Source organism: Betta splendens, chromosome 17, assembly GCF_900634795.4.
Source record: "Betta splendens chromosome 17, fBetSpl5.4, whole genome shotgun sequence".
Lineage (NCBI taxonomy): Eukaryota > Metazoa > Chordata > Actinopteri > Anabantiformes > Osphronemidae > Betta > Betta splendens.
In genome coordinates, this window is record NC_040897.2 from 16693752 (window position 1) to 16705309 (window position 11558).

Genomic DNA, 11558 nt, shown 5'->3' on the forward strand with positions numbered 1-11558 from the left:
CTTTATTCACTGCTACAATTAGTTTTTATCTATCTATTAAGACAACACAAGCGGAAATATGCATCATCATTGTGGTTAAATCCCTGAATCTCGTATTCGCTCTAGACGCAAATGTACAATTAAAGATCCGAAAGTATGAAATCTATCTTAAGATTATATGATACAGAACCCCACCGGAAACCTATGGCTATCATACATTAATTGCATTTATTACATTACAATTGAATGGCTGTAGACACGTTGTTAGCAGAGAAAAAAGGCGGTTGTGTTATGTTTGGAGACGCATGTTGTACTTACATCCTGAATAACACTGATTCTAATGGTATTGAGGCGAAGGCGCTACACGGCCTTCAGAATCTCAGCTAACTCTGGTATAGATTCTTCCTCTTGGAATTGGCTAGAGGAAATGTCTGGAAAATGGAAATCTATTCTCATGTCCGCAGCTGTTTCCTTTATCATTGAGATGGCTGTGATTCTCTTGTTTTGTTGTTGCGTTATCCCACTGGTTAGAGGTCTCATCATGCGTGCGACCTCAGCAACACTCTCGTATCAAATGACACAATGCACTATGTTCAAAAACCCCAACTCTAATTCACTTAATGACTTTGACGATGGTCTTAGGCTATCTGACCACAAAATATAATCTGATACAAATATGACTATTGGCTTATTTTCTTCACATGCCAATACAGCGGTTATTGTTGTATAACTACCCACCAAGAACAGCTCCGAACCTTTTGTCCCTAAGTTACCTGCATTTTATGTGAAGGTGTATTTTGAATCTTGATGAGTTAATACAGTTACTGTTTCATTTGCAAGGGTCTTTTATTATTACAGAATGTGATGTTGACAATTTTTCTTCTTAGTGGTTGATTAATGTGTAATCAAAAGGGGGGAATGTTATGGGAAAGATTGTGTCTTCCTTACTTCTATGCAGTTATTATATGATTTATGATTTATGACTTATGTTCTGCAATTAATAGCTTATGTTTTGTCTTACTGTATGCATTTGACATTTCACCTACATTGTTCAATGGTTGTCTCTGCCTGATAGACTCTCAACTCTAGCTCCCAAACCCAAGGTCAGGGAGTTGTGTCTCTGTCTGTTGAGACTTGGTGCTCCTTTCTCACAGATAGTTGGACGTCAGCAATGCAGGTGTGAGAATGTAAATATCTTCACACACTCTGCGACAGGGAGGAGATGGTGCATGTAATTTGATTGGGTTAGAAAGACATTCCACCGTAGTCGGACAGAGTAGCTAAAAGGCAGAAGCAACTTGAGGATCGTGGGCTCTTTGCATCACACCTTCGTGGTGTGTGCACTGATCTCCCAGCTGGTTTTTGGTTTGTTGATGTGCACGATCAACATCCATGCTTTTATTTGCTTTCCCCATTATTTTTATTTTCTTTATTGTTTCAATAAATCGCACAAAAGGACAATTCTCTCATCTGCTTCTTTATGGAAAATTTCCACCACAGGAATGGACTGTTTTGGACCGTTCATTACATGGGAAGGAACACAAACAATATGGCCTGCTGTTTACCTGTTTCTGCTCTCGAGCCATTCACATAGAGATGCTAGTGGATCTATCAAGTGATGCATTCATCAATGGCCTGCGCTGCTTCATCGCTTTAAGAGGCTCAGTGAGACAAATAAGGTGTGACCAAGGAACAAACTTTGTTGGAGCCAAAAACGAACTCAACACAGGTCTACAGGAGCTTGATGCAAAAAGACTAAAAACCTTTCTGGTCTCAAAGCAATGTGACTTTGTCTTAAATGCACCCCATGCAAGTCACGCTGGTGGAGTGTGAGAACGACAGATTAACGCCATAAGAAATGTCCTCAGTCTCACAACGAGGTTTATTATTTAAATTTTAAGTTTAAAATATTTCGTGTCTGCTAAGCTAGCTTAAGGGTTGTCATGTTTCATTTATTGTATTGTGTTTTTGCCTAAGCTCTTACGGCAGGTTTGAGGTGACCTCCACCATAAAGAAAGGCTTCAGACCACCAGTAAAGCTTGATTCTTTTTTTGACTGGACGCTTCAATACAATTTAAGGGGACAGTCAAATTTCAAAATTCATGCTTAACGCACAACGAAAAAAAGCTTTTGTATTTCTATAAGTGGAGTAAAGCTATGGCATAAATTGAATGAGAAAATAAAATCAGTAATAGAATTGATGTGTTTAAACACAAATATAAAGGCATGTGTGAATCAAGATATAGGCAAGAACAGGCTCATTGATTAATTAGATTGTACATTGTGGGAGTGGCGTATCAATATTAACATTCTGTAATAATTCTTTACTACAATACTTTGTGATGTGTGTAAATATTATGTCCAAATCGGCATGGCCTGGTCAGAGAGATTTTTTTATGCTGTGATTTATTGGGAAAAAAAGAGAAAAGAGGGAGACTGAAATGTCTTCTAGTTGGATAAAACATTAGAACATTTTAATAGTGAAATTGATTAAGTAAAAAGTTTGCTATAGGTGGTGAGACAATGGTTTGATAAGGGTTGGCTCATGGAACCGAGTCTCGTCTGTACTGGGTGTGTGGACAAAGGTTACAGATTTGAGCGCAATACACGTTTCAGATGATTCTGTAACGATTCAATTCAATCAACAGTTGGTTTGTGGTTGATGCTGCTGCTCATGTGACTCCTCCCCATTGTTTGATTGACAGCTGTAACCACAGAGTCTGATAAAACAGGAATGATCAGAATCCATGTGGTTTGAACACCACTTCCCTGCTCTTTGAAGACTAGTCAGATGTCTGTGCTCAGGTTTTTGTACGGCCTCTTTTACACTTTGTATCACTGTGTTTCTAGAGCACAGTAGTAGAAAGCTGTGTCTGCCAGGGTTAGTTTGTTAATGGTCAGTTCAGTGAATGAATCTGATGTTTGGGATGAGTAACGTTTATCAGGGATGTTTTCATATGTGCTTCCCTTTGCTCCTTTCCGTAGAATAAACTGAGGAGCCTGAAGCTCAGAATCATGTTTGTACCAGTGAAGGAGAATATAGGTATCAGATGTCTCATAGTTACATCTGAGTGTGACAGATTCTCCTTCTCTTCCACTGACTTCATCTTTTGCAGGAGAGATTGTGTCTCCTGCTGTTGGTCCTGGAGAAAGTAGAGAAATGAAGCCATTAGATGAACATGGTCCATGAGACTGAGATGAGTCTGCAGTAAAATGTGACTGTACAGTGTTACTCTGTGGACAAGAATCCACATTCATTCATTGTGTTAAATGAGACACTGATCAGTAGTAAACTCACCTGTAAAGTGAAACAAACAGAGACAGAGGTAAAGCAACATGTCGTTGGAGCAGTTGGAGCCAAACAGACAGTAGATGAACAATGTTCTTCCACTGCAGTAGAAGGAAACAAGTCAACAGCCTCTCTGCTGCACAGCCCTTCTCCTCAGCATCAGGAGGATTGTGCTTTGACTTCCTCCAACATTTCTGCTCTGGAGACACAGAGAAGCTCATTGGTTGAGCTGGACTTCAGTGGGCGGAGTCAGGTAATCAGCTCCTGCTGGTCTGTAGCCGAGGTTCAGTCACTGATGTTAAACGGAGTGGTTGCAGACTTTGTGTCAGTTATGTGATGAGTTTGTTGTAATGATGTTTGACACAAGCAACAAAAAGTTTTTGTTTAATTAAATCAATAGAAAATCAATGTCAAATCAAGTCAAAATCAATCTCCTTCATATTAATGGACAGTAAATAATTTGTACTAGTTGATTCACTGAGCTGCAGAAGATTAAGAAGAAAATAAAATGCAGTTGAATGAGGTTTACTTTGTTTTTTACATTATAACTGTCACACTGAGGTCATTTTTAGGAGAGATTACGATTAACTTTGTTGTAATAAACTGTGGTTCCGTGGTCATACAAATCAGTCTTTTAAACAGTCTCGCGTATTATATTTACATATTCTATGATAATTTAAAGCTGCTGTGTTCATGTACAGTATGAAGATAGAAACAATCTGCTTCCGGCTGAAATACAGAACTTACTACTTCTCCTTCGGCTTTTCCCATCAGGGGTCGCCACAGCGTATCATCCTTTTGCATCTCATTCTATCCTGGGCATCTTCTACACTCACACTAGCTAACCTCCTGTTCTCTGTTAGCACATCCATAGAACTCCTCCTTGGTCGTCCTCTTGCCCTCCTCTCATGTCTGTGTTTTCACCTCCACCTCCTTTCACCACTTGATAATTCTAGAATGTTTGATCCCAAAACCATCAGAGGTCGTGCAGCTCCTACTGGATGACGTGTCCCTCTGGTGGATGCTGTGGAGTATTGTGTTGTCTTTGCTCCAGAGGTTTTTGTACAGAGTTGAGGTGTTTCCTGTCTCTGTGGGCCTCAGAGCACAGTAGTACACAGCAGAGTCAGACACTGCAGCAGAGGAGATCTCCAGATGAAACTCCTTTGTTGTTTTGTTGTGTCTAAAAGACAACTTCTCTGTTTCTTCTGAATATTCTGCCATCAGAAGTTGTGGAGATGAACTGGACTTCTGCTGGTACCAGAACAAGTAGTTCACAGAGCCTGAATATTTACAGGACAGAGTCACAGCGTCTCCTTCCAAAGTTGTCATCACATCTTTAAATGGTTTCAGTAAATCCTCACAGGATCCTGCAGAAAACAAACACAAAGTTCAGCTCAACATCTGTTGTCTGAGTGTTGAGCTCATGAAATGTGTATTTATTATCAGAAGGTATAGAAAACTGGAGGGAAACTCCACTTGTTAAACGTCTTCCATCTCATTTTCCATCTGTGTTGATCACTCACCAGTTTGGAAAGAGACGATCATCATCCACAAGAAAAGCAGTGACATTATTTTCACCTGTAGTGAATCAACTATAGAGAAGACGGCAGCTCTTCACTTACTACATGAAGACTTTCATATTCAGCGTGATGAATGATCTCTGACTGTGTATCAGACCGTGTTGAATGGAGACGTTTGTCTCTCTTCTACATTCAGTCACAGCTCAGCTCCTCCCTGAATCTGTCTCCTCTCATGTCTGTGTTTTCACTTCTCTTTGGTCCATTTCCTCCAGATTCAGACAAATAGCTTTTTAGATCAGTTGTGTAGCAGTGATTTTAGTTATTACATTTCGTTATCTGTCTTTATTTTTTCATCTTGTCGTCATTAATTAAATTAGCTAAATGAATGAGCTGTGCAACAGACACTGAGTTGTTAGCAGTGGGCATGAGGCCATGCTACCTGCTACGGGAGTTCACACAGGAGCCCTGTCCTGGGCTGCACTCTGGACACAGTGCAGGAGGTGGTGAGAGAAGGGTCCTGGCTAAACTCATCCATCCTGGACCAGGACTCTGACCCACTGGAGGACTCACTGTCTGCTCTGGAGCAGCTTCAGCAGTGGACTCATCCACCCTAGGTCCTAGATCCTTGCTCCCCGTCATGTCATTTCTGTTTCTGGTTTTATTTTGGTAGTTCCTGTTTGCTTCCCTGTCTGTTGTAGTTCTGTCCAGTTTTACTTCTGGTCACGTGTTTCACCAGCTGCAATCAGTTATTAGTTCAGTATTTTGCCTGCTCATGATGCTAATTGTCAGATTGTCTGAGTTTCCATGCAAGCATTCCAGCACTCTTGTCCTCTCAGTCTTGCCTGTCCTGTATCTTGTGAAGGGATTCTGCACAGTCTTGTTTTTGACCATGACCTGCATTTGACCACCGTTTGCCTGATGCCTGCCTGTACTGTCATCACTGCCTGCCTGTGTACTGACCTGTGCCTGTCTGACCAGCCTCAGATCATTAAACTCCACAAACCCACATCTGTTTTGTGCTGTGCATTTGGGTTTGTCACCTTGCAAGTTCTGACACATTCTGGTCCATAACTCTCACACTGCATCAGTGGGTATTGTTGAAAAATTTTTCTACGCAATATCTGAGCCTGTACAATATTTATATAATATGCAAAGACTTATGACTTCATACACTACTCACTCTGCTCATCTGTATAATGTTGCACTGTGCCAGCTTAACTTAATTTACTCCTATTTCTGTATTTTCAATCTGTATTGTGCTTTTTTGCGCTGTTGTGAGGAGCAATTTAACCACTGAGGGGCAAATGAAATTGTTCTTATTGTTTTTATTCTTAATCTTAAATATATTATTAATATTATTATCCCTATTCACTCTTGTTCGTGTGTCCTAGCTCGACTTGCACGGCGGACTCTCTGCAGCCGTGTTCCCTGTCTGTTTGTTTGTAACAGTAATCAATCAAAGGGGTGAAATCTGGACCTAGTGATGTACAACAAGAGAACTTTAATGAAACATCCTAGTTTAGGATAAGGACAGCAAAGAAACCAATGAAAGCGTGACGTGACAGTGTCCAATCTAGTTGTGATTCCCAAACTGTGGTTCTTTCTTCACTGAATGTATCAGAGGCTCCACCAGGTGGTGAGTCACAGTGTTGATGGAACAACTGTTGTAAATGTCAAGTTAAAACCAAGGCATGGCTGAATCTGGGTTCCTTTTTCAGAAACCTCTAAGACTTGCTGATCCAGCAGACGAAGATTCTTTGATTGAGCCTCACTCCAGAATCTAAAGAAGATCCTTTCTGTGCAGCGCTAATAAGCTGCTCTGTGAGGCTGAATCAGGAGGAAGCATCAGCAGCAGAAAAGAACTGATGTCATTGTTCCTCAGCCTTCAACCAGGCTACAGCTGCCTAAGATGACTTACTGCATGTAAACCCAGAGGACACTGTTCATGTTGATCAGAGCTTTATGTGCAGCTCTGGCACATTTGGTTCAGTCTGTGCAGATGATTTTGATGTAATGATTCATACAGAATCAAAAGTTGGTCTGTGGTTGATGCTGCTGCTCATGTGACTCCTCCCACTGTGTTTGATTGACAGCTGTAACCACAGAGTCTGATAAAACAGGAATGATCAGAATCCATGTGGTTTGAACACCACTTCCCTGCTCTTTGAAGACTAGTCAGATGTCTGTGCTCCGGTTTTTGTACGGCCTCTTCTACACTTTGTATCACTGTGTTTCTAGAGCACAGTAATAGAGAGCTGTGTCTGCCAGGGTTAGTTTGTTTATGGTCAGTTCAGTGAATGAATCTGATGTTTGGGATGAGTAACGTTTATCAGGGATGTATTCCCTAGTCTCTGATCTTCCTCCTTTCCATAGAATAAACTGAGGAGCTTGAAGCTCAGAATCATGTTTGTACCAGTAAAGGTAAACCCTAGTATCAGATGTCTCATAGTTACATCTGAGTGTGGCAGATTCTCCTTCTCTTCCACTGACTTCATCTTCTGCAGGAGAGATTGTGTCTCCCGCTGTTGGTCCTGGAGAAAGTAGAGAAATGAAGCCATTAGATGAACATTGTCCATGAGACTGCAGTAAAAATGTGACTGTACAGTGTTACTCTGTGGACAAGAATCCACAGATCATCCTTGTGTTTAATGAGACATGATCAGTAGTAAACTCACCTGTAAAGTGAAACAAACAAAGACAGAGGTAAAGCAACATGTCGTTGGAGCAGTTGGAGCCAAACAGACAGTAGATGAACAATGTTCTTCCACTGCAGTAGAAGGAAACAAGTCAACAGCCTCTCTGCTGCACAGCCCTTCTCCTCAGCATCAGGAGGATGGTGCTTTGAATTCCTCCATTTCTGCTCTGGAGACACAGAGAAGCTCATTGGTTGAGCTGGACTTCAGTGGGCGGAGTCAGGTAATCAGCTCTTGCTGGTCTGTAGCTGAGGTTCAGTCACTGATGTTAAACGGAGTGGTTGCAGACAGTGGGCGGCAGCGCCGCCTCACGAACCCTCTGGGTTCGATTCCTGGAGGTGAGAGAACCCCGTGTTTGCGTGGGTTCTCTCCGGGTTCCTCCCACAGTCAAAAGACGTGCATTAGGTTGATTGGCTCTCTCCATTGCCCGTAGGTGTGAGTGTGTGTGTGAATGGTTGTATGTCTCTGTCTTGCCAGATGTATAATGTCAGATGTGGATCCACTGAGCTGCAGAAAGAAAGCTGAAGAAAAAGAATGCAGTTAGATCATTCTTGCTTTAGTTGTTTGGACGTTTCTGGTCTGAATTTGTGAACCTAAATTATAGCATGATTATCTCCACTCAGAGGCTATAATCCCAGTTATCATGCTCCTTTCATATCCCTAACAAGAAACAGGTGTATTAGATGAGTTTCATAGTTGTTCAAGCATTTCTGGTCTGAAACTCCTGAAGTTTCTCACAGTGTCTCCCTCTGGTGGATGCTGTGGAGCATTGTGTTGTCTTTGCTCCAGAGGTTTTTGTACAGAGTTGAGGTGTTTCCTGTCACTGTGGGCTGCAGAGCACAGTAGTACACAGCAGAGTCAGACACTGCAGCAGAGGAGATCTCCAGATCCACTTGATTTCTCTGGTCGTTCAGTTTAGCAGTCAGTCGAGGGTTTGAGGGCTTTGCGTGAATCACTTCAGGCTGTTTCGTATCAGTGATCAGGAGTAGATACTGAGGAGCTGATCCAGCATCCTGTCGGTACCACTGGAGATTCTGAGCTTTAACTGAGTATTTACAGGAGACAGTAACGCTACGACCCTCTGATGAAAACACTTCAGTTCTGATGGCAGTAATATCATCTTCCAAGCTGTTACCTAGTGAGGAAGCAACAGGTCACATTTACATGTTCATCAACAGTTTAGTCTGTAAAAATAAGTGCTGACATGTAATTGTGCATATTTAAAATGTTCCAGTCTGAACTTAAGTCTAGACAATTTACATTAAATGTGTGAAGTTTAGAAAATGTTCAGTTTCAGGGTTTTTAACATCATACGTACCTACGAGAGCTGAAACGAACAGAAGTGCAGCGAGTGTGTCCATGTTCAGAGGTGACACACTGTTGTTGTGGGTCTGATGATCACAGCTGCAATCCAGCTGTGAAGCAGCCACATGTGCAGTCAGTAGGAGGAGCCTCGTACGTTGCTGTGAGAAACACTGGACCCCTCCTCATTTTTGCTTTTTGTGTCAGAGTGTCTTCAAACTGAATCTAACATCAAAACAAAGGCAACACAAAAAAGATTCAACACAAAAGCTTAATACAACAGTCCCTGAAGTGATAAAATAATTACTCCCTGAACTTTACACAAGTTGATAGTTTGTGTCCAGACTCAGTCGTTTTGCTTTGTACTGTGATGTCTGTTCTCATTTTGTTGATGAGCTACAGTAACATTCTCCTTCAGGATCTGATTTTCCGTCATTTACAGCACGTCACCCTGAAACAACAAACACCTTTGCAACATCAGCCGACATTTGACCTTGTTGATGTTGCAGATGTTCTAGAGGTTCAGTAGAGGTTCAGTAATAGACCCATGAGTCCACAGAACCTTGTCCTGTGCTGTTTGATAGTCATGTACTGTATGTGAGGCCTAATGGTTTTGGTCTGAGGTCATTTTTACTCTATCAGAGAGCAGAGTCTTGATAACTGACCTTTACTGAGGTGGAAGAGTTCTGCACTTTGAACCTTTGGAACTTCCTGGATGAGCTGATGATTAGAGCATTAGTGGAAGTTGAGACATTTCGGAAGGATCACTGTCATTTCTAATTCATGCTACAGTATCCTGATGATGATGATGATTATGATAATAATAATAACAACAAAAACAACAATAATAATAATAATAATATGTGATAAATATATCATATATTACCTGTAATTAGGTAAATACATAATATTTAATTAAACATTGTATCTGAATTTTAAACAATGTTTCATATTTCTTCCAGACTCATTGTAGTCGACTTTCGTTGTAGTAAATGGTTCAATATTCATACTTTATTTCCATAGGTCTGATTGGCTTAAAATCCATTGTTTTAACACTGACAGTTTACAGATAATGTTGTATTTATTGTTTGCTCATGTTGCCGTTGTTTTAAATTTAGTTTGAAAGACTGAGGTTCAAGTATTTGAAATTAAAGTGTTGGAAATGGAATTTTGTTTGTTTCTTATAAGTGAAAAAATAACTAAGAAGTTCCCAAACCATCAGGTTATCACCGTGTCTCCCTCTGGTGGATGCTGTGGAGCATTGTGTTGTCTTTGCTCCAGAGGTTTTTGTACAGAGTTGAGGTGTTTCCTGTCACTGTGGGCCTCAGAGCACAGTAGTACACAGCAGAGTCAGACACTTGAAGCTTCTGGATCTTCAGAGGAACTGATGTCCCTTCAATTGCAGCATCAAATCTTTCTTTTGGAAACTCTGGGGCGTTTTCCACTGATTTTGAGAGACACCTCAACATGTACTTTGGAGAATCATGTACATCTTGTTTGTACCAGAACAAATATGGCATTGTGTCACTTGTCTCAAATGTACAGTTGAGCGTAAGAGCGTCTCCTTCAGTAGCAGTGACGTCTCCTGTTGTCTGGATCACTCTGTCTTCTCCTTTACACTCTGGGGAAGAACCGAACATGCAGAGGAAGAGACGATCAATAAAGATGATTAAAGGAGAACAATCAGTGGGTTTAATCACTTACTGAGACACAAACATGTCAAATGTAACAATCAAACCTGTTTATGCTCAGGACTCACTTCATGACTTTACATATAACAATCAACTCTTGTTAGTTTCTGTCTCACCGTAGCAAAGAGCAGCCAGAATAATCCACAGCCAATGATCCATCTCTACAACAAGGTTGAAGTCAAGAGGAGAAAGAGGCTGATGTTCAACATTCAGTCTGAGAATTGTTCTGTTCAGTGCAGCAGTTATGACTGACACAGTGGTTGAACAGTGCAGAGGTCGTGCAGCTCCTACTGGATGACGTGTCCCTCTGGTGGATGCTGTGGAGCATTGTGTTGTCTTTGCTCCAGAGCGTGCTCCAGCGTGATGAATGATGATCTCTGACTGTGTATCAAACCGTGTTGAATGTAGACATTTGTCTCTCTTCTACATTCAGTCACAGCTCAGCTCCTCCCTGAATCTGTCTCCTTTCATGTATGTGTTTTCACTTCTCTTTGTTCCACTTGCTCCAGATTCAGACAGCAAATAGCTGTTTAAGATTCAAGATTCAAATAGGAAGGTTCTCCGGTGGCGTTCTGTGGAGAACCTAACACTGATCAGCTGTGGCTGAAGGTGCTCCTCTGTCCAGCCACACACTGTGTAGGGGGTGGAGGTGTTGTCTATAGAGAGGAGTTGGACCAGCATCCTCCTCTCAGCTACAGCATGTAGGGGGTCCAGCTCCACCCCCAGAACAGAACCAGGCCTCCTGATCACTTTGTCCAGTCTGTTACTCTCTGCAAGCCTAAAACACTGGACCGTTTAGCTGTTTAAGATTCAAGATTCAAAAAACTTTATTGTTCCCAGGGGGGAATTATTTTGCACACTTTGATCGCTGTCACGGTTGGAGGTACACACAAGAAGGTAGGGAGAAAAAAAATAAGAATGCTAACACATCTACACACACTCACATCTAATTACTAGCTAAAGTTTTATTATACATATTATTGCATGGATGAAGATCAACCCTTACAGAGAGAGGAGGAGTTGTACAGGCTGATGGCACCGGTAGGAAGGATCTCCGGCCCAGAACAGAACCAGCCCTCCTGAT

At 41.5% G+C, this 11558-nt stretch overlaps 2 gene segments (V, D, J or C); both read right to left on the reverse strand.

Annotated features, from left to right (window-relative positions):
* Nucleotides 1-7477: 7477 nt before the first annotated feature.
* LOC114844984 (T cell receptor alpha variable 21-like) lies at nt 7478-9126 on the reverse strand. The segment is given in 2 exon segments: nt 7478-8616; nt 8800-9126. Coding segments are annotated over 2 exon segments (444 nt in total).
* An 883-nt stretch (nt 9127-10009) lies between these two features.
* Nucleotides 10010-11252, reverse strand: LOC114844777 (T cell receptor alpha variable 18-like). The segment is given in 2 exon segments: nt 10010-10404; nt 10591-11252. Coding segments are annotated over 2 exon segments (438 nt in total).
* Between the last annotated feature and the right edge of the window lie 306 nt (nt 11253-11558).